A 22179-nucleotide genomic window follows, 5' to 3' on the forward strand; every position below is an offset into this window, starting at 1 on the left:
ACCAAATATGATTGAAAAGTAATGGAAACTTCATTGATTTCATGTTCGCAGGTGTCTTATTGATTATAATCCAGAAAGTTAGTAGTTGAAATGGCAGTGTAATTGCTTGAAGTGTATGACATGGATAAGCAACGCCTTGCCAGGAAGCAAGAAATTCATTGGAACAGTTACATTTGGTATAATTTGTGTTATAGTATTTTTCTAGTTCGGGAGACATTTGAAAGCAAGAGATGGAAAATGAAATGTGGACTGCATGACTAAACAGACAAGCAGGTGTGATTGCAGTAGCCTGAGTTTTACGAATATCAAAATATAAAAGGTCGATATGATAACTTGAAAATGTCTTTATAACATTTTTATTTTTCAAAATCAGACAGATCATCATAAAAAACTTATATCTTCATAAATTCTGGATGTTTCTTCAAATTATAGTCATGCACGATGAGAACATCTTCCATAAGTGCAACCAATTTTGCCACGTTTTCCTCATGGTATTTTTCTTTCTCCTTTTCGGAAGTCTGGGCGTCAAGGAATGGCAAGATGAGTGGAACTAGGATCATTGCTTTGATAGGAAGATGAAGATTGTAGGCGTCTTGCAGCTGAAAAATGTTATGAATATACAGGAATTATGATGAATTGTCGAAAGTTTACCTCTTGCAACGAGAAAAGCTCTTTTCCGTGAACTTCAGTAAAAGTTTTCTGATAGAGTGACAAGAGGGATAGACCATGTTTGCGACGATCCTGTTAAAATTCATTGTCGTAGTCAAAGTCATATGTTTCTTACTCTCGCGCTCAGACATCCAGCAAACACCCTCGCCAAGCCAAATCCAACAGACAATCTTGACACTCCTTGCCAGTCAATTATAGCCTCTAACTTCAACTTTCCATCATCACCCATACTGTGCAACATGTTTGATTGCCATAAATCACAATGGTTCAATACTAATTTGAAGCCAAGTAGTTCAGATATTTTAGAGTAATTTTTGAGTAATTTCGTGTAGTGCCGGAAGATGGGAATCGCTTTTTCTACAATTTCCGAGTGCTCTATTTCAAAACTTGACCTCATATTCCCGAACAGTTTCTCAAGTTGTTCTTCTCCAAAAAATTCCGAAAGACCAATCTCCAAGAATTCTGGCCCTCCAAAAAGTTGCGTTTCTTCTGGAGTCAATGACTCTCCAAGAGCTGAAAATGTTGCCACTCCTCGAATGAGTTGAGTCAAGTCTTCTGCTGGAATAGATTGATGCATTCCCATTGCATACACATTCGAGACAAAATCGAAAATCATGTAACCTTTGAGATCAGTGTCGTTCAAGAATGGTTTCAAAGCGTACACCTGGAAGATGGAATTAAGTAAACAGAGTGAGGAAAGATGTTATTCTGACCTTAGTGTACGGTATATCCGGATGGTCAAATTTCATTAAACACTTATAAGCTTCCACTTCTTGATTGTGAAATTTTCTTGTGAATGTCGACATGTGCTCCAATTTTTCTTCGCTGAACTCATCCGTCCCAATTACATTAGACAACGCGACATGAGCTAGTTGAGAGGAAATCTAGAGAAAATTCTTGAAATATTTAATTTATTTTGTAAAAACTTACTTTCACAGCAAATTTCGTTGGTAGATTCTCATTCTTCTCGACACTCTGCCAGTCAGGATCAATCAAAGCAATGCGAGACATAAACCCCTGAAATAGAATTCAAAGTCATAATTTTAAACTCTCCATGTTTCTCTTATTCACCTTCATATCTCCAATGTTTGTCGCTTTTTTATTTGGCCCAAAAATTGCTTCAGTCCCCAACGCCTTCTGCATATCTTCCTCTACATCTTGCCACGTCACATGCGTCTCCAAAATACCAGTGGAAGGTTGGTAGAGAGTCATCGTGTTGAATGGTATTTCTTTTTCAGAGTTTTCAGTCTTTTATGAGTTTATATCGAACACAAAACACACGAGTGCCCGAGTGATAAGAGAGAAACAAGACACGGAATAGTTATGTTAAAGATCGACGCTGTCACAGTTTTTTGTGTGAAATGTAGAGCCTGTCCATACTTTGCAAAGTTCAAAAGTCTTGTAGATGATACACTGTTTTTTGCGTTGTAGTATTTGTAACTTAATAAAATTTATATATTCAGTTTGTCATATTAAGCTGTAATAACAATATGGGTAGAACTCAAGTGCACGGAAGACTTTGTTTTCTTCTTTATTGCATTGGTAATTTTTCCTCTCTGAAAACAATAACACTTTTGTAGAATCTCCTGATATAATTTATACCTAGATTCCAAATTTCCGGAGAACTCCAATTCTAATCGTTTTATTAAAAGTCAAGTATACAAACGCCGGGGCAGCATGGCCGGCAAGCCAACAAAGGTGACCAATTACAATAAACAAGAACGGAGTTTCAACAATACTTATGCTGACGTAAACCACTGAAGCCATTAGGTTGACACCACAGATCATGGCGGATTGAAAAAAGATTTCGATGCTCTGAACATTGCTATATTCCAGTCCTATTGAATATCATTGGGTCCAGTGTCCAAGTATGGAATTTGGTTGTGTATAACACTGGGGTGTCAAAAATAGAAAGTAAAAAGCATACAATATTGACAAGAAAATGACAAAAAAGTTCGATTTCCATCAAATGAAAACTTTGCAATTCTCGGAAGCTGTAGGTCGAAAAACCGATTTGTCACAAGAGTAAGATCAGTTAGAGAGGAACAGCACTACATACTTCCAACGATCATTCCGCAATAATAAATGAGCTCCGGATAGGTACAGAAAACTGCACCGTGATAACTAAACCACTTGGATATAATCATCCCAACTAATATTGAAATTATATCAACTAAAGACAAGAAAATCATAATCTTATAATTAAAAAAAATTTTAAATTTTTAAAAGACTCTTTTTCAAACATGACAGCAAGCGCAAGAACATATGCAAGTTCGAATGTTATACCGCAAATTACTTCTGTGGCTTCATAGGCATGACGAGGAACTCCTTCTCTTGTCCACTCTGAGGGTGTGCGTGAGCTGTAAAACGGGTCAATTATAGGAAATTCAGTCTGGAAAAACAGTACCTGCAATTATAAAGAGGATTAGCTTGAACAGAACCATATTTGATGAGCGCATTCATAGCTTGAACTGAGGTAGAATGAATCAGAACTGACGGGAAATCAGAAGATAACAAGAAAAACAATAAAGAAATCCATGGGAAAACAATTTTGCATGCGAGTTTTTAAATTAATTTTTAAATTAAATCTATTTTATCGAAAAGTGTGAACCATAAGTGGTAAAGGAAAGTTAGGATAATATGTTGGATTTAGTTCAAGAAAATGATCAAGGTTGTATTTAGATATTCTACTCTTGAAGACCGCTGTTGACGGTTCAACCGGAAACACCAAATCACATAATGAATTTCAAAATCGGAGGATCACATTCATCGAGGGCCTCGAAATACGATGAATACGTCATCTTGAATTTTTTATAAATTCTGAAAATAAAGGATTTCTGGACTGATTCCAGCAATATAACGTTTTCCCTGAGAACAGGTGAAGTGACTACAGTGTCATATTCCAATAGTGGACGGATTTAAATCACGTAACATTCGATGAATACTTTCCATGATGCATTTTTTAAAGATGGAAAAGAATATATTCATCTTTTGGTGAGATATAATTAAAGTGTGATGATTCGGTAACGTTTTGGACCACTACTTCGTGAATAAGCAAAAAAAGCAAAGTACCACCTGCTGTTTATTAAGCTTTCACAGACCAAATCAAAGATTAAGTTATTAGTTTTTGACCATTTGTTCTCAGTACCAGATTCAATTACTTTTTTCACCTGATCTCTGTTATGGGTCACTTCACGGCTTTTTTTTGTTCAAATGACTCCAGAGCTTGACTTCTATTATACCACGATATATCCAAGATGTAATATTACGTATAGTTTTTTATCATCGAGAGAAGGTCTGATTTATCCATGTCATGTTATACAATTGATTGTTCTGCCACTTCAAGTACTGACGTTTTATGTCATTTTGAAGAAAACACCGATGACAATGAAATCAATGAAGTGGCCGTTGTTGATTAATCACTTTTGGTTAGTGTAAAGACCGGATAAACCTATGTTTAGACGGTTCATTTTCAGGTGCTCATTTGTAGATTTATTGTTTTGCTCACTGGTGACACCATACTTATATATTCGAATTTTTGGGTTTATATGTATGGGACTTCTCAGTTATATAGGTGTTTCTAATCTGGTGCAAGTGATTTTATCAGTACTCTCAGTTTATTGTAAGTTTTTGTGATTAGTTCTATTCTTTGATCGAAGTGATTTCTGTCCTCAGCATTCAACTGGAATTACAGATGAACTAGTTTTTGTCATATCTTTCTGATAACAATATCCGTCATTTCAGGCATGGCAGGCTCATATATCTATGTTTTTGAGAGCCGGAGCAACTCACTCCAAATGAATCGATTCAGAGTTTCCAGCACATGGGCTAGAATTGTTTATCATTCTTCTGTATACATAATTAACTGCTCAGTTCTCCTGTTACTCTTCAAATCTCCAGAAGATCAAGAAATTGCAAAGCTAGACGTTCTGAAAATGGAGCCATGTCCAACTGAAGAATTTTTCAAATACGACATGTTCATTCTGACTACCGATTATGAGTTTCAAAAAATAACAAAACGTTACATTGGGCCTGGACTGATTTTTCATGTCATGTTTCATATTCTATTTCATGTCATTTGTACTGTCTATTATCTATTCTTAACACCTAACAAAGTTTTGTCACCAGAAACTCGGAGAATTCAGAAGAAGTTCTTTATTGGTACGGTATTCCAGACAACTATCCCATTGGCTGTACTTGTAATCCTTCTGGTTGGTATCCTATTAGATCAATTAACAAATAGTTTCACTCAAGGAATGGTGAACTTGGCAATTATTGGATTGGCATCACATGGTATCGGGGAAAGTCTCGCTATTATTTTGGTCCACAGATCTTATAGGAGAGCAGTCTGGGAGTTGATGACAAGGAAGAAGATCGAGAGTTTGTTTTTGAAAACGTTCTGTATCTTAAACAAACTTTATTTTAGAAGTTAACTATTCCGTGAAGACGTAAATATTTCTTCTACGGTTTTCATGACTCGGAGTAATTATTTTCTTTGCTTTTTTATTGAATTGCACTTTGATCTTGTGATTAAATACAGCTATTATGAATAGCAGACCCTTAAAATTGCGCTGCTGAATTTTCTTTAATTAGGTCTGGTTGATACTGACGCAGAGAATATGTTGAGACAAATTAGGCCAATTATCAACTGTTAAGTTGCTTGTTTTTTGCCCGTGTTTCAATTACTTTAGGCAAAACGCTTACGAGCCTGTTGTTTTTGAAACAAACTCAAATAAAATCATTATTTTACATTTAATGTTTTCAAATGTTCTTAGGTAATTTCCAAGCATTGCCAGAACATTATGATTGACTCTATTTGTGCACAATCAATTATTACAACCACACATAAGCTGACATTTTTGCATAAACATATTTCATTCACCATTCCAAACATTTCACTTATCTGCTGACACCAGGTTTTCCACAAGCGTACATTCTGGTCACTGGGAGAGCTGGGGAACCACATTGGAATTTATCAAAGGCTCCATGGCGGAAGTAGGTCATCCACGAGGCGTAGTCATTGGGTCCGGTGACATAGTTAGGTGTCATGATGATTTGTTGGATACACGCAGTTGGTCCGCTGAAAGAAGCAAGTATCAATTTGATAGGGTTTACATTTAGAAAAAGAATTTAGAAAAGAAAAAAAAAGAAAAAAAATTTTCGGAAGGATTTGTTAGATGTAACCGAAAAACAGAACTCGTGAGGTGAGTATTCCGATAATAAGACAAACCCTGTAAGCTTCCCAATTTACAGGACTCAGGATTTGCTTTTAATTCACCGAGACTCACGGCCAGTTGTTTCCATCTGGTTCATCGCGTGACCAACTGAATCCATCTGTTCCTGTCGTATGACCATCTGTCCATCTGAAAGTTGCAAATGGCCCACAACTAGCTACTCTGCATCCTGGATTATTAGTTGCTCCAATCCAAAGTCCTGCTATTTGTTGATTCAAAGGAGCCAGCTGCTTCAGTGCCTCGTCAGCAACTTTCATTCTTTCTTCGGAGTTTTGGAATCCTGTCAGAGTCGCACCATATCTGGAACAGACCACTTCAGCATCCGGTTGGGACATGTACCCATTCACAACTCCACTGTTGCCAACCTGATAAAGTATGCAAATTGTTTACTAGCTTTCGTTACTGTAGCTTACCAGAACACACCAAACTCCATTCGGTCTCACAAATCGCAGCCATCCAGAATCACATTCAGGTGTTGGGGGTTGAGTAGAACGTCTTCCTGGTGGTCTACCTGGTGGTCTGTGACCACCATGCTCTTCAGAAGATGAATGCGAAGATGAATGCGAAGAAACGGAAGACGAAGAAGAGAATTGTCGACCACCGCGTCTTCTACCTCCACGACCTCCTCCACCACCAGAAACAACAATAGCTGATGCTATCCCGAATAACGCGAGGTACAGTATGAGTTTCCGCATGATCGAAAGAAAAAGTATCAGAGAAAGCTCTCTTTATGAAGGATCGGTGCAATAAAAACCAAGAAAAACTTGTGTTGTGCTTTCGGAACCATATAAAAAGCTTCACGCAAGTTATTGTCTTTTCGTTGCAAACTACATACAAACATGCAAAAATGAAGTAATAATCGAAAAATCAAAAGTAATGGATTTTGAAAACATTGTATTAACGTAAAAGCAAAGTTGGAAGCACTGCTCAGCCAGTACTAGGGAATTACTCTGTTATCATCAGGAATTCATTACACGAGTCAATCTGCTTATTAATTTTATGAAGTTGGAATCGACTTTAATTACCACAATAAATGGTTTTGACGACGTTCGCTTATTCCGTTACGTTTTACTTGAAGTCCCAGTCAGAAAAAGTGTTTAGACACTCTTTTCCTGAAACTCCTTTCTCACTTCCCAATCGCATTTTCCGGAAAAGAAAACTATTGAAACCCAATAAACATTTATTGAAAATTTGATCACTTCAAACAAAAATTATCTTCTGACACCTCTCTTTCCACATGCATACAATCTGGTAACTGGTGAAGCTGGCGATGCGCACGTGTACTTGTCAAGGTCTCCATGCTGGAAATGAGTTCTCCAGACGGCAAAATCACTAGGGCCCACAACCCAATTGGGAGCCACTATGAATTGTTGAATACAACTGGAGGCTCTAAAATTTAACACATTTAGTTTTTCAGGCGTAGAATCACAAAGTTTGCACAAATAAAGGCAAATCCATTGTCGAGAAGAAAAAGTTAACTCACCCCCAACTCAAGTTGTCTGGCTCTCCAACTCCCCACTTGAATCCACCGTTTCCAGTTGTGTGTCCATCAGTCCATCTGAATGTGTTGAATGGCCCACAACTGGCAACTGCACATCCTGCATTATTGGTAGCTCCGAGCCAAAGACCTCCAATAGTTCGGCCATTAGCTTGAACCTTTCCAAGGGCATCATTAGCAATAGTCATTCTCTCATTATCATTCTGGAATCCGGTGAGAGTCGCTCCTTGTCGAGCACATGCAGTTTCAGCCTGTTGTTGAGAGAACTGTCCGTTAGTAACTCCTGGGTTTCCTACCTAAAAATCGAGTTTAAAAATCAAATTTCAGATAATCTGCTCACCATGATGCACCAAACTCCATTCGGTCTGTCAAATCTATGCCATCCCGATGGGCACTCCTCTCTATTTGGTCTTGGTGGTGGTCTCGGTCTGCCTGGTGGTCTTCCTGGGGGTCTTTGCGGTCGCCCACGTCCACCACCACGTCCTCCTTCTTCAGAAGACCATGAAGATGAAGAGAACCTACCACCTCCTCGTCCTCCTCTACCGCCTCCGCCACTATAGATTGCAGTGGCAGTAGCCACAAACAGTAGGGTAAGAATAAGAGTGTTCATTCTTAACCTGAACCGAGAAACCTCGAAAAGTCCGATATTTGTAGGAAGAGAAGCTGCAATAAAAGTTTCTCAACGTTTCCTCTCAAAAGCGGAAGAATAAAAATTCAGCAAAAACGTATGCAGGTTAGTTCTAGAAAATAAATTGTCATGTGATGAACATTCAGGATAATCTTCGAACTGCTTAAAAAGCAAGTCATTTTTTGAAATGGTGCTGGCACATTCTGTACGAAACATTTTTTAAATAGCTGTAAATCTCGGAATTTGAAATTATTGTAAACACGCCAAGAGATCAGTTCTCGAAAATTTCAGAGAACCCGTCGCGATTTCTTAAAACTGAATCTATCTAGCTCGATTTCTTTGTGGCTTTGTTTTTCATATCCGTTTCATGGCAATAACAGTCAAAAACCTATTTTGAGATTGGATCAATCATTTTGACACTTACATTCATTCCCACCCAATTAGATAGAACTTGATATTATACTGTTCCATGATAAAAACAAAAGCAACAGGAGCAATGTTTATGAGGAATCATTTAAATTCAAGCATAAATTATCTTCTAACACCTCTCTTTCCACATGCGTACAATCTGGTGACAGGCTTTGCTTGAACTCCACATCTGTATTTGTCCAGATCTCCGTGTTGGAAAGAAGTCTTCCATACCGCCCAATCATCACGCCCCGCAACAAAGTTAGGAGCCACTATGAATTGTTGAATACAGCTGGTGGCTCTAAAATTTAACACATTTAGTTTTCTAGACGTAGAATCACAAAGTTTGCACAAATAAAGGAAAATCCATTGTCGAGAAGAAAAAGCTAACTCACCCCCAGTTCAGGTTGTCGGGCTCTCCAACTCCCCACTTGAATCCACCGTTTCCAGTTGTGTGTCCATCAGTCCATCTGAATGTGTTGAATGGCCCACAACTGGCAACTGCACATCCTGCATTATTGGTAGCTCCGAGCCAAAGACCTCCAACAGTTCGGCCAACAGCTTGAACCTTTCGAAGAGCATCATTAGCAATTGTCATTCTCTCATTATCATTCTGGAATCCGGTGAGGGTCGCTCCTTGTCGAGCACATGCAGTTTCAGCTTCTTGATGTGAAAAATATCCGTTCGTTATTCCAGGGTTTCCGACCTAGAGCATTCGAAAGTTTCCGAACCTGATTCAAAGTATTTCTACTCACTAAAATACACCAAACTCCATTCGGTCTCTCAAATCTGTGCCACCCGGTAGGACACTCTTCTCTGGCAGGTCTTGGTGGTGGTCTCGGCGGTCGTGGTGGCCTATGTGGTCTACCTGGAGGTCTGCCCGGAGGTCTGGGTCTGTGAGGCCGCCCACGTCCACCACCGCGTCCGCCTTCTTCAGAAGACCATGAAGATGACGAAGAGCTGCCTCCTCTTCCTCCTCCGCCGCCTTCACCAATGTAGATTGCAGTGGCCGCGGTTATGAATAATACAGCTAAAACAAAGGTGTTCATTCTCAACCTGAAACTGAAGAGCGGAAAAGGCGCGATATTTGTAGGAATAGGTGGGTTGCAAAAAGCAACTTTTTTGACCAAAGCGGAAAAATAAAATCGCGGACAGGAACGCATGATCGAACCGGAAGAAGACATTTTCATGAGTTTACTCAGTTTTGAACAAAAAAGTTTGCGGAGATCGAAAAGTTTTCAAGCTGCTTTGCAACATGATGTATTGGTGTAATAAAGTGTCCATCCAATGCTATTTTCGATCTATCGCTAATATCATTCTTCATTTGTTTTCGAATCTTCGACCGACCAGAAGTAAATATGATATTCTTTTTTTCCATCAACAACTCCCGGCTTTTTGAACTTTAATGAAATTGGGTATCAAGATCCAGCGTGACGGTTATTTGAAAAATAGGTCAACTTGTTTATCTTATTTATCCCTTTTTTAAACTTCTAAAGTCGTTTCTCTTGTGTTTATTCTCGCAAAAACGTTTTTTGAAATCGAGGGACGAGTAAATGTGTCTCTCTGTTTAACTGTCTATTTCTCTCACTCTTCCCTTGTCTCTCTTTCTTCTTTCTGTCTTTTTTCTGCCGTTCGATGAATCGATTTATTCAAATGAATTGCCTTTTCCTTTTAAACTTCCGCGCTTTGTTCTAATCATGGTCGCGTTTTCTCGGGAAATTTATCTTCCATTCTCATGTTTTTAAATTTGAAATGTTTAAAAAAGCAGGTTTCGTTAGTTTTTCATATAATTCAGTTTCAAATTTTTCGCTGTGATTGTCCATTTTTTTTCAGAGATTGTCCATTTTTATTTATCATTCATTCCAAACTTCAATCTAGTGACCACACTTAACAATTTTCTAAGTAACATTGTGAATAAGTTGAAATCGAACAACTATAATTTGAATACAGCTGCTCTTTTAGGCAAGTTAATGTTGAGATAACAAAAAAGAAATCTGTTTATTCGCTTCCTTGAATTTACTTCCTTCCTAATCACCATTCTTATTCTCAATTTCTTTTTCAGATCACAAGATGACTCCAATCGAAAAATTATTGCTCATATTCATGACCAAAATGACTAAACAAAGTAGAATACTGATGAGTATTCCCCGATTATGTCAAGAATTTCTGGAGGATTCTAAACTAACTCGAAAACCAGCAAGCATCTCAGCACAGTAATCATCATTTTTATTTTGAAACTATCCAACACAATATTTTCCAGTATTCAAAACATTCTGAAAGCTGTTCCCAAATCGGATTCCGATCTGCTAATGCACATTCGAATGTTGTTCAAATTTCACGCCAAAGTCAGCGATGCGATGAGAAACAAAATTAGCTCAACTTACAGTTCTTCGAGTTTCCGATTCGACGAAGCAGGACATTTAACATTTTTCCATGCAGATGGTTTGGTACTCCATCATGCCAGTAAAAAAATAAATATTCTACAAAAGAAACCCGAGAACAGCGGAGAAGTTCAAAACAAGCCAAGTTCAAAAAAGTCAAAAGTTGTGAAATCGAAAAGGTTAGTGATAGGAAGTTTTATTCGTAACTGATTTCCGAAAATAATTACTATAAGCGAACGATTATTTGTGACGATAAATCTCCGTCAACGAAAATTTTTGACACTTTCGAGCTTTTTACTGCTGATGAAATTTTTTACAGAAAAACAAAGCCCGTTCAGGAGAAAGGAGTGAACAGACGCTGGCTAGCAAATCTAATAGTATCGGAGCAAGTCGTTCGTGAAGTCGAACCAGAAGAGCTAGTGGAAGAATATGGTATTGAACCGATGGAAATGAAAGAAGAACAACGATTTGTTATGGAGGAAGAGACGGTTTTGTTGGCTGAAATTAAACAAGAGAGGTTAGTGTGCACAATGTAATATCTCCTTCAAAAATGTATCCAAAACATGTTCAAACATTATTTCCTTATTCAGCTCTGACGATTTTGGAATCGAACCCTTTTTTCATTTCGAAAATGATGAAACCAAGCCGCAGTTCGATTCATACAACTACCAGTCTTCAGTGGGCATGTCGACAAGTAGTGATCATTTCTATGAAGCAACACCGTAAGTTTCCTAATACTAGTGGCAAAAGTTATGAATAATGTTTTTCAGATCGATTTCAAATCAGAATAATAGTGACAACTTTCATGTTTGTGATGATCTCTTTCATTCAACTTCCACTGATCTAAAGACAGAAATCGAACCATCCGCATCTTCTAGTTCCGCAACTCGTTTGGATTCTGGAACAGATCAAAACATATACATCAACCACGTGGAACAAGAAGAATCTCCCATAGAAGTAAAGTTTCACCCTGAAGGGACTCTCGAAGAAATTGACGAAATCAATGCATTGGATCTTGCCAAAGGGATAAAACGGATGGCATATGCCTGTAAACTTACTCATCTGATCAAAAAAGCAGACGGAATCATCGCGGATCCTGATTTACAAAATAGAGTGAGATATTTGTATTTTAATTTTGCAAAAACTAATTTCATTTGTTTAGATCGTGACCGCACACTTCTCTCTTATTGTTGATGGGACTGTTGGAAAATGGAAGAGAGATGGTCTTCTCACTGATGTCAATGGTCATATGCTTTTAGTAGAGGTTCTGAACTTGTTTTGCGTTTGCGTACTGTTCGATTCAAATGCGAAATCTTTAAAATCAATACAGAAAGAAACTGAGGAGGTGATTGAAAAGCTTCGTAACGAGAAAGATGAGGTATAGTTTAAGCGAGAAATGTTCTGGAAAATAATATTCATTTTTCAGAAGATGATATCCGTTGCAAACATTTGCGAATGTCTCGATACTCTACTGCAATTTGCCGCATCGTCCTAGAAGATCTCATTGAAAACTCCTACTCTCGTACCCATCTCCAGTTGTTTCTTCTTTGGATTACCTTCTTTGCACATCTCCTGTTCTCTGTAATCTGTTCTTTTCTCTAATCTCTACCGTTTATTTTTGTTTCAAAATTGTTGTTTTTTTCCCTCGGATTTGGTAATTTACTAAAACGTTTATAGAATTCATTTTGAATCTGATTTAAACCGTTTTTCTTATTCTCAATAAAAATTCAAAATCTTGTTCCAGAAGATTCTGCATTACTGAAATATGAGTTTGCTCTATCGCTAGAAACTTCTAGTCATCTGTCCTTCCAAAATCTGTCACATCTCCCGTTTGTCTTCAGTTCAGATGCAATGCAATGTTGTTGTTATAGGGATATGTCAATCATTCTTTCTCACAGACCTATTCTCATTCCATCTGTCAACGGACTATTCCGAAAAAAGATAGGAGTGTTCAGAACAAGCAATGTTTAAGATACCCATTCGCTCACTACAACAACCTTCCATGTCAAATTTCATTCCTCTCTTGATAGTAACATCCTATGTTCTTTTCTACAGAAATATTTCTCTCCTTTCCAAGTTTCTTTCTTTTTCTTTTCCGATTTTTATTTACACTCTCTGAGACACGCAATTTTATAACTCCTTTTTTCCTTTTTTACTTTGAAATACGTACTGAATATTGAGTTTTCTTTTTTCTTGCATCGTCAAACATGCTATCGATCAAAGAAAATGTTATTTATGCGGCACATCTCACTCACACTTGCTCTCTTTCTACAATTCACACAGTCATATCTCTCTCCTCTCAGTCATTCTGAATGCTGCACATTGCACAGGATTTTGACCGAACGACCCATCTGCCTACTCATCGCTTTTTTATTTCTTATTGATTTTACTCATCTTCTTACTCACATCAATTCATTTTCTTTATTTTTCGATATCTGTTAGAACTTTGACTCATCTTTTGAACGCCTGTCTCTCGCTTTTCCACGATCCATGAATCAATATTGCTGAATTTAAAGATCTAATTTTCAGTGTGAAAAAAATGTCGGCTATCGTTAATGAAAAAAAACTCCTTTCACACATGATAAAGGAGACTGTAGGAAAAACAACATTGCGAAGAGTGGAATTTGCCCACTCCTATGCCAGAATTTCATCTTCCGGCTTGGTCCTAGTTTTGAAAGCGTGAGTAAATTCAGCATAGAACATTCATATACATACTATAAACGTTCAGCATATCACGAATTTTTCGTAAGTTGCATAAATTGGAGTGTGATCTCCTCGTGAAAGCAAGACTGGCATTTTTATTTCGTGGGCTTCTAAACTATCATTTGAAGAAACAGTAAGTTATTAGTTTTACAACAAATCTCACTGATTAATACATGTTCCAGGATCAAGACAGCTGGAACCATCAAATTGAAAAAAGGTTATCTTATGGAGTTCCGTTCGAACGATGGATCATTGAGACTTCGATGCGATCCGAACTCGTAATCTTTATAAAATTATATAGACGCAGAATTAATAGATATAGTTTCTTGTAGATTAACATGCTTTTATTGCTAATGTTTCTACAGTATAACCACATTTTTGTTTTCAGAAATCCATCTCGATCGGTGACAAAAGAAGACGACAGTGGTAATGGGGATGAGGGAAATGATGAAGAATTGGGTGAGATGAAGGTTGAAACAGATCAAGTCGAAGATAGGCAGCCTGGTGCCGAAGAAGTTGAAGAAGCAAAACCGGAAGTGAATAATGGAGCTCAATTGCCCCTCGAAAACAAGTGAGTTATTTGTTTTTCTCTTTGGCAATGAATTATTTTTCTGATTTAGTCTCTCTACACATGTCATCATCAAAGAGGAAGGAGATTCTGGACCAGTTACACCTGATAATAGCAGCCGTGTCCCCTCCGCGATCAAAGCTGAAAGTGTCCCATCCCCCGCGAGAGACCTCGATTACAAAATGGAGGAACCGCAGAAAGAGGCTGTAAGTGCTTCTAAGTTGGCAACTGGAATCAAAATGGTTGCATACGCATGTCGTCTTGATGACGTTCACCAGAAAACGGAGAAAACTCTTGCAGATCCAGGGATTCAAGAGCAGGTAAGATATTCTGGCCTACAAACCCAAACGAATTTGAATTGAAAAATCAAGAATGTTTTCTATTTTTCAGGTTATCAACTGGGATTTGTCAATTTTTGTTGAAGGTCTCGTTGGAAGAGTTCAACGATCACAGCTCCCAGATGGATGCACTGAGACTGTTGTTATGAAAGTTTTCTTGGGGAAAATCGCGGACACAATTTTGTATTTGGTGGGTGCAGAATCCATGAGCCAAACAATTCAATTCATCAACGATGAAACTTCACGTATTGATTTTGAGGTATATAAAACATAACATAGTTTTTCAATAGTATACAAATAATTTATGTTTTCAGAGAAAGATCACACTGGAAACAGCTCGAAGCAGTCTCATTTCTCTTCTGGATCTGATCAATTGAATCGATTAATTATTCGTCTTAAACTTATGTCCAGTTTTACTTCTGTTTTTAATTAGCAATCAAACAACGTCTTCTCTCCATTCGTTCTCCTCCACCAGCCCCCCATATTTTACTCACGAGTAGGAAGGGTCACCCACCATCCCTCTTCTCCCTCTTCTTTTTCCCCCTTCTCCGTTTTTCCATGTCCTCTTTCCCTCTTCTTCAGGGTCCTTTAGACCCCTTGTTCCCCTTGTTTTGTGTTCACCCATCGAATGTGTGTGTCTCCAAATTCATAGTGCTCTCCTACTCTTCTCTTTCTGTTGCCATCCGTCTCCTACATCCTCACAGTGTCTCTCCTTTATGTCCCTCTCTTCAGTGTCTCAACCATTCGAATGTAGCCTCTTTTTCGCGGCAAAAAGGTTCCTTTGAGAATGTATTGATTCGTTGTACCTTTTTCTACATATATAAATACGGTTTCGGATGATTTAAACGCTTTTTTTCGATTGTCTAATTTCATTAGTACAATTTCTGATTTCAACTGAACTTCTCAAATTCCGGTCCATACTTGTTAAGGCCCGGCTTCCGAAAAATAGTAAATTTTTTTTCATCGAAATGTGAAAATTTTTGATGATTTTTCAGAGTTTCTTCTTATTCTGAATCATAGTCGAAAATTTGACCTTTGTGCAATTTTTTTTTGAAAAATTAAAAATTTTGACGGTTTCGGGGCTTTCTGGCTGGGACAAGTATGATAAATGATTATTGAATTCTCCGAAATTACGCACTAGTGTGTTGATTACCCTGAATCTAATACAAAATATTCAACCCTCCGTCTTAACTATTCAAGGTACTTTTTTCAAGTTTATTTTTTCAGATTCGACAATGCCGAAATCTTGTGACTATAAAAAACAATTAATCAGATACATGGTTGAGAAGACCAAAGATAGAACTACCCCATTGAGTTTGAGAGTATTCGCGAGAGATTTCTTGACGACCACAGACGTCGTTCGACAAACGAGAAGTATTGAAAAAGTGTAAGTATCTGCTGCTTTATTCGAAAAATGAATCTTTCAAGAATCTGATTTTTCAGGTGTAGAAGAATCATGGCAAAAGCACACCTCTTGAAGAAGCATACCCTCACGAAAGTTCGAATTATGTTTGTGCTGAGTGGCGTAGTAAACGAAGAGTTCAAAAAAGAGTGAGTGATTTGAAAACGTTTCTTTATTCAATGACAATTTTTTCAGAATGGATCAGATAGGCACGTATAAAATTGACAATGCAGGACATATTGAGACATTCAAGGCAAATGATGGAAGTTTAACCCTTGTATGCATGAATAATGGCAATGGCACAAGACTGAGATCACGATCTGAAAAGTAATTTTTAAACCTTTGAGTGTAATCATTTTGATCTAAGTCTTATTAGATTTTCTGGATGTCAACATTAAATCTAAAAACTATAATAAAACAATGTTAACTTTACAGGGTGAAAGCCAAAAAAGTCGATTCGGAATCCGACTCTGACGAAGACGAAGAAATGAATGCAACTGGAGGCGATCATGACGTCATAATCGACAATTATCCTCCAAATCACCAGCCGCCAGTTGCTCAATACAATCGAAGTGAACAGAAGTTGGAAGTAGATCAACAGCCCCCTCCAACATGGATTGGTATGCAACCACAGCATTCATGGAACTGGGGTAATGAGCAGAATCCAGGTTACTCGAGAAATCAGATGACTAATTCCTGGAATGGAATGAACTCAAATCAGTAAGTTTTCATTTATTTTAATCAAATGGGATTGTTTTGTTTTTAAGAATGTATGGCGCCCAACAACCTGTTTCTTTTGCTCCCGTTCCTCCTCCAGCTGCTCACTATTCAGGTTTTTCCAATACCAACCCGATCAGTCAATCGTAAGGTTACCAAAAAGATTATATTTCTAATTTTTTCTTTTCAGAGTTCTCGATACTCCCATCAAATCAGAAGTCCCAGATACTCCTTCTCATGATATCGTCAAGTCTTCAGAAGCGCCGGAAGACCCGAACAATATATCTGGTCTCTCTTCGTCAGAAATAATCTCGACGGGAGGAACGGAGACAATAAGTGCGTTAGACCTAGTGAAAGGAATCAGACGAATCTCATCTGTATATGATCTGGACAACTTGGAATACGAGGCAAATCAAAGAGTCAGGGATCTTCAAAATAATAACAAAGTGAGTTCATGATAATAAACAGGTTATCCGTGAACGAAGTGTTTTTACCAATTCATTCAATTTGTATTTCAGAATATCTCCCAATCTGTCGATTTCTCCATTTTTATCGAAGGAATCATTTGTAAAATCAAGCGTGCACCTACTCCGAATTCTGGTGGAATCAGCCTGAAAGAGTTCTTGATGTTTTTCCGTTCAAATGTACTGTATGATTTGGAGGCTCAGTCACTGGAACAAACAATGCAAGGAATCAAAGAAGACATTGAGCAGTTGCAGAATTCTGGAAACCAGGTACAGTGAAAATGAGAATATTTATCAAAAAATCTATATAAATTTCAGAAAATGGTGTCAATTGAGACGATTCGAAGCAACCTTGAGGCTCTACTGAACCTTACTAGATCCTCCTGAACTTTTAATGGCTTTTCTTCTTCTAAATAATTCTCTTTTTCGCTTTATTTTTATCATGGAAAATTCTTAGAGCTCTTTGAAAATAAATTTAGAAGATGATTTTATGGATACTTCCCTAACTTGTATTGGTTACCAAAAGTATTTTCCAGTTTTCCAGTTCTTGCATTTATCACAAGAGTTAATGTTTTGTTGTTTTTAGTTTTTGTCAACTTCTTTGGTTCAAAATTTGCGAAAAACAATTGCCATAGAGCTCAAGGCTTATTTCTTAGTAAACTCGAATTTTCAGTAGAATCGTGTTTTTGCTCGATTCGCTATTCCTGAAATTAGATTTTGTTTTCCTTCCAATTAGACAAAAACTGGAACAATCAGAAATTCGATCTCTGCTACTAAAGGGAATTCGAGTTTCACCTGCTATACAGTCATCCGTACTAGATTCAAGGTAATATCAAAGGATATATCTTATTATCTTCATGTACACTATAGATTTTATCGAACCCGAATGGATGCTCACTTGCTTTCATTTCATTGGAATCATTTCAATTTTTTTGAACTCTTTCGGTATTTATTTAGTTGTATTCGAATGCAAAAAATGGGAATTTTTCGATTTTACCTGTTGATTTATCAGGTTGCATGCTTCATGACTGACATTCATCTTACATTTTTAATGCAGCCATTCCCTCTTTTTCCCTCATTTGCTGTATATACAGTCGGCTTATTGTGGAAATGGTTTTCAGTTTCTTCCAGTATCTCATTGGTTCGTTTAAATACCGATTTGAAGAAAACCTATATTTCAGCAAGTTTTCATTACCTGCATTCTGCTGCAATTTGGAATGTTGGTTGTCTGTTTTATCAACAAACATCAGACAATCGGATCCATATTGAAGACTCATGTTTTTCCCAGATACTCTAAACTTTTGGCATGGGTTTACTTTGTTACCATCATACCGATGCCTGCTATAGCTTTATATATAATTCATGTTCCAAGAGAAAAACAATATCAGTACATACAAACGGTAAAAGATAAGTAACGTCTGATAAAAAGTGTTTTTATTCAGCATGCTCCAGAATATATTTATAACATTAATCAACTGCCAAACGTTGATGTTTGGGAGCAAAACTACAAATATGTTATCATTACAGTGTTGGCATTAACTTCTATGTTCGTAGAAACTATGTTTATTTCGTATCTTGTCGTTGACATTTTCCGATTAATGCAACGTTTGAGACTCCAAATATCCGTTCAGACCTATCAAAAACACAAAGAAGCAATGAGAAGTTTGATGGTTCAAAGTATCACTGTATTATTTTGTTCTCTACCAATTTTCATTGTTTTGATATTCAATCTCCTCGAACTCCCTCACTCACAATTTATATCTGAACTTTGTATTGTGTGGTTTTCCGGACATTCATCAATTGATATGGTTTCGTTGATGATGTTGTTTTGTCCCTACCGTCAATTTATTTCAAAACGTATAAAAATGTAAGTTTTCACTTATTTTTGATAAACTTTGTGAGATTTTCGGATTGAGATTGAAATATTTTAAGTCCAAAATGTCTACAACGCTTTTCGTGTTTTAATCTGAAACCTGCTATATTCTGGCATTTTAAAAATTTATTTCATTAGATTACTAATTTTCCAGGTATCATATAAATCTTATTGATTTATTTCTGACAGAAATTTTAAAATTATAGACCATAGTTATAACAATTAAATATCAAGATTAAAAATAAAGAAACAGAGAAAACATTATAGCTCATTTATTTTTCAAGACATGAAAAAAGAACATAATTATCTAGACCCTCTCTTTCCACATGCATACAATCTAGCAGCTGGTCCAGCAGGAGTCGTACATTGATACTTATCGAGGTCTCCATGTTTGAAGTTAGTTCTCCATGCCGCCAAGCCATCATTAGAAGTTGCGAAAGATGGGTGCATAATGAGTTGTTGAATGCAGGCGGTGGCTCCTCTTAAAAAAGTTCACTTTAGTCTATTGTCCAGATTTTATGTTATTCCGGACAATGTCTCAATTGAAGATTAAACTCACGGCCAATTCAAGTTATCCGGTTCTCCGGTGCCCCATCCGAATCCACTTGTTCCTGATGTCGATCCATCTGTCCATCTGAATGTACCTAATGGCCCACAGCTCTTTTCCTTGCATCCAGCATTATTAGTGGCTCCAACCCAAAGCCCTCCAACAAGCTTCTTCAGCGTTGCGATATGTTTCAGACCCTCATTTGCAACAGCCATTCGCTCCTCATAGTTTTGGAATCCGGTTAATGTGGCACCATGACTTTGACAGATAGCTTCAGCAGCTGCTTGAGTGAGCATTCCATCCGCTTGTGCGCGATGTCCGACCTAGAAATGATAAGACGAATGGTCGAATCAAGCTTTGAGTCAAGACACACCAATACGCACCACACACCAGAAGGTCTCCGGAATCTCAGCCATCCGCTTGGACATCCCCTGCCATCACCGCCACCTCCTCCTCCGCCGCCTGGTGGACGATGAGGTCCTCCACCACCCGATTCCTCACTGCTACTACAAGAAGAATCATCGAAATCTCGAGAAACCACGAGAAGTGGTAATAGTGATAATATCAGAAAGTTCATCCCAGAAGCGGAGAAAAATCGAAAAGATGAAATTTACCGATCGTTTTTAAAGGTTTGGTGCAATAAAAGCGGAAGGTTCAACAGTTCAAAAAGGTATTTTATGATTGATCGAGATGTTAGTTGCAGTTTCCGTTCGAACTGCATACATTTTGGAAAGATTAAAAAACAATGAAATTGATACACGATTTTCCGTATTTCAAAACTCATCTGTCTTTTTCGTATACTACTGAATCTTATCATCATTTGTACTAATTCACATAAATCTTTGCCCAAAACAACCCTATTAAAACAACTGAAAGTAAACCGAATGATGATAAAATACAAGAGAGAAGATCACGCAAAACGAGGAGATATTCGTCAACAAAAAAAACAGTGTCTCCTAACATTTTTTCTCGGTAAATATATTTTTTGTAACTGATTTGTTGTATCCAATCGATTTGTTCATTTACTTTTTTCCTATTTCTTTCAGATTTTGAACTATAATATTAGTACAGAGAATTGAAGAAGTTTCAAAGAAAACAGCAGTTTGTGAGTTTGAATTTTTTATTTCACTGAATTTTATTTTAATGATTTTTTCACATTTTCAGATTTTCTCATCACTTCCAACATCATCTTCGCTATAATCCCCGTCTATTTCATAGTTGTCGGTCTGTTTTCCATCACAAAATGTCCCGGAAATCAGTTTCTCCCATTTTGGCTCATTGGAGTAGCAATTCTGATCGTTATCGATAGAGTGATGTTCTGGAAGATTCTGGTAAATGAGACGAACTTCGAGAAGAACTTTCCAAGACCAGAAGTTGATGATTTGAACCATATAAAAGCTTGGGAGAAGGATAGAATGAAGAGTTCATCAAAAATTTTGATTCTGGCGAAGACGAATCTAAGGATTGTGTTCTTCTTGGCGTAAGTTCTTCACTGTAATTCGGAATAGGAAAAATCAGACTTGCAAAATATCAGCCCGGCCCGGAGCCAAAAAATGTGCACGATTTTTACACAGAATTTTTCGAAATTTTTTTAAATTTTCATCTAAAAATAGTCAAAAATCCTATGTAAACTTGTATTTTATCGAAATGTAAACACATAGTCGAAAAATCGACTTTTTTGCAAAAAATCGACAACATTTTCAAAAAAATTCAAATTTTTGTACTGTGGCCCGGACTGTTGCAAGTATGGGAAAAATAGATTATCAAGATGTTTTCAGTGTCATCTTTGGCGCACTGTGGAGTTACGACATTCTGTTCAAAGATAATTGTGAACCAATCGTTCTTTTTTCTGTCTTCTTCTTCTGCATTGTCGCATTAGTCTGTTATTTTGTGTCATTCATTGGAACATTTTATATTCATGTAGTCTCATTTCTCTCGAAATTAGATCAGAAGTCGAAAGCTTCTTTGAATCGAGTCATGTAAATAAAAAGTTCTTTTTAATAAAAAAATCTTAGGAATAAAACTGTTTAAATTGAACCATGAGTCATATCTATTTAGAATGAGAAAATACTATTTGATGATGGGGTGGATATTGCTATAAAATGATTCACTTTTTTCTAGTCAGAAAAAATGAATCGGTTCACTTTTGAATTCTGTAAGTTGATTTTTCTCGTTTTTCTCAATTTCAGTTTAAAAATTTCAGTCACTCACGTAATTTCCACTATTGCCTTGTCCCTGACATCTGTTCTTCTCCTTGTTTTTAGTGTCAAAGAAGAACTTGAACAGGGTCAATCTTCGGATACATTTGTTCCATATTGGATGGGCATCGTTGCAGTTTTAGTCATCCTGGAATTGTTGGTCTCGTGGAAAGTATATAAGGAAGGTGCATCACATGAGAAATGTTTGTTTTGGTCTGATTTGGTGGTGAGGATTGGAGTCTGTGTTGTGTAAGTTTTGAATCAAAATACACATTCTAAATATCAAGTTTTCAACGCCGTGCCCGGCGTGCTCATGGAATTCATCTACATCCAGTCAGTCGGAGGATTCTCAAAAGCTCCCACCTTGTTCATTTATGCATTTTCATTTGGATGTATTATTCTGAAAATTTATATTTGTATACTCCTGAAATTCTTAATTTTGGTGTGTATCAAATACTGGAAGGGCGGAGAGGACAGAACTGAACTGTTGTATTCTGAAATATGAAAGTGTTTCAGTAATGATTTTTAAAGACATTTTTAAACTTTTCATA

The 22179-nt window shown here is 37.1% G+C and overlaps 11 protein-coding genes across 11 annotated transcripts; 5 read left to right on the forward strand and 6 right to left on the reverse strand.

Moving 5' to 3' along the window:
* Positions 1-392: 392 nt before the first annotated feature.
* On the reverse strand, positions 393-1881 carry GCK72_019722 (uncharacterized protein; the record flags this gene model as incomplete). Its single annotated transcript, XM_003098541.2, has 6 exons — positions 393-599; positions 652-741; positions 785-1333; positions 1383-1553; positions 1600-1686; positions 1741-1881. The coding sequence occupies 6 exons, from the start codon at positions 1879-1881 to the stop codon at positions 393-395; spliced, it is 1245 nt and encodes a 414-aa protein (XP_003098589.2).
* A 2340-nt stretch (positions 1882-4221) lies between these two features.
* On the forward strand, positions 4222-7961 carry GCK72_019723 (uncharacterized protein; the record flags this gene model as incomplete). Its single annotated transcript, XM_053733187.1, has 5 exons — positions 4222-4291; positions 4414-5049; positions 6445-6577; positions 7442-7614; positions 7729-7961. 5 exons carry the CDS (start codon positions 4222-4224, stop codon positions 7959-7961), a joined length of 1245 nt encoding a protein of 414 aa, XP_053582100.1.
* Positions 5569-6598, reverse strand: GCK72_019724 (uncharacterized protein; the record flags this gene model as incomplete). Its single annotated transcript, XM_003098547.2, has 3 exons — positions 5569-5749; positions 5958-6268; positions 6317-6598. 3 exons carry the CDS (start codon positions 6596-6598, stop codon positions 5569-5571), a joined length of 774 nt encoding a protein of 257 aa, XP_003098595.2.
* GCK72_019725 (uncharacterized protein) lies at positions 7115-8011 on the reverse strand (the record flags this gene model as incomplete). Its single annotated transcript, XM_003098548.2, has 3 exons — positions 7115-7292; positions 7387-7697; positions 7742-8011. 3 exons carry the CDS (start codon positions 8009-8011, stop codon positions 7115-7117), a joined length of 759 nt encoding a protein of 252 aa, XP_003098596.2.
* A 549-nt stretch (positions 8012-8560) lies between these two features.
* Positions 8561-9486, reverse strand: GCK72_019726 (uncharacterized protein; the record flags this gene model as incomplete). The annotated part of the gene is made up of 3 exons (XM_003098502.2): positions 8561-8738; positions 8833-9143; positions 9193-9486. 3 exons carry the CDS (start codon positions 9484-9486, stop codon positions 8561-8563), a joined length of 783 nt encoding a protein of 260 aa, XP_003098550.2.
* Positions 9487-10507: 1021 nt separating this feature from the next.
* On the forward strand, positions 10508-12313 carry GCK72_019727 (uncharacterized protein; the record flags this gene model as incomplete). The annotated part of the gene is made up of 7 exons (XM_053733188.1): positions 10508-10650; positions 10698-10997; positions 11138-11335; positions 11409-11540; positions 11589-11931; positions 11981-12196; positions 12245-12313. The coding sequence occupies 7 exons, from the start codon at positions 10508-10510 to the stop codon at positions 12311-12313; spliced, it is 1401 nt and encodes a 466-aa protein (XP_053582101.1).
* Positions 12314-13357: 1044 nt separating this feature from the next.
* Positions 13358-14804, forward strand: GCK72_019728 (uncharacterized protein; the record flags this gene model as incomplete). The annotated part of the gene is made up of 7 exons (XM_003098500.2): positions 13358-13497; positions 13547-13654; positions 13704-13799; positions 13910-14092; positions 14142-14409; positions 14480-14686; positions 14742-14804. The coding sequence occupies 7 exons, from the start codon at positions 13358-13360 to the stop codon at positions 14802-14804; spliced, it is 1065 nt and encodes a 354-aa protein (XP_003098548.2).
* Positions 14805-15662: 858 nt separating this feature from the next.
* On the forward strand, positions 15663-17397 carry GCK72_019729 (uncharacterized protein; the record flags this gene model as incomplete). The annotated part of the gene is made up of 8 exons (XM_003098498.2): positions 15663-15814; positions 15871-15978; positions 16025-16156; positions 16265-16549; positions 16597-16692; positions 16737-16992; positions 17065-17280; positions 17329-17397. 8 exons carry the CDS (start codon positions 15663-15665, stop codon positions 17395-17397), a joined length of 1314 nt encoding a protein of 437 aa, XP_003098546.2.
* Positions 17398-19186: 1789 nt separating this feature from the next.
* On the reverse strand, positions 19187-20007 carry GCK72_019730 (uncharacterized protein; the record flags this gene model as incomplete). Its single annotated transcript, XM_003098506.2, has 3 exons — positions 19187-19364; positions 19443-19753; positions 19804-20007. 3 exons carry the CDS (start codon positions 20005-20007, stop codon positions 19187-19189), a joined length of 693 nt encoding a protein of 230 aa, XP_003098554.2.
* A 583-nt stretch (positions 20008-20590) lies between these two features.
* Positions 20591-20821, reverse strand: GCK72_019731 (uncharacterized protein; the record flags this gene model as incomplete). The annotated part of the gene is made up of 1 exon (XM_053733189.1): positions 20591-20821. One exon carries the CDS (start codon positions 20819-20821, stop codon positions 20591-20593), a length of 231 nt encoding a protein of 76 aa, XP_053582102.1.
* On the forward strand, positions 20744-21413 carry GCK72_019732 (uncharacterized protein; the record flags this gene model as incomplete). The annotated part of the gene is made up of 2 exons (XM_053733190.1): positions 20744-20910; positions 21209-21413. 2 exons carry the CDS (start codon positions 20744-20746, stop codon positions 21411-21413), a joined length of 372 nt encoding a protein of 123 aa, XP_053582103.1.
* Positions 21414-22179: the final 766 nt, after the last annotated feature.

This window comes from Caenorhabditis remanei, chromosome V, assembly GCF_010183535.1.
Source record: "Caenorhabditis remanei strain PX506 chromosome V, whole genome shotgun sequence".
In the NCBI taxonomy this organism is placed as follows: domain Eukaryota; kingdom Metazoa; phylum Nematoda; class Chromadorea; order Rhabditida; family Rhabditidae; genus Caenorhabditis; species Caenorhabditis remanei.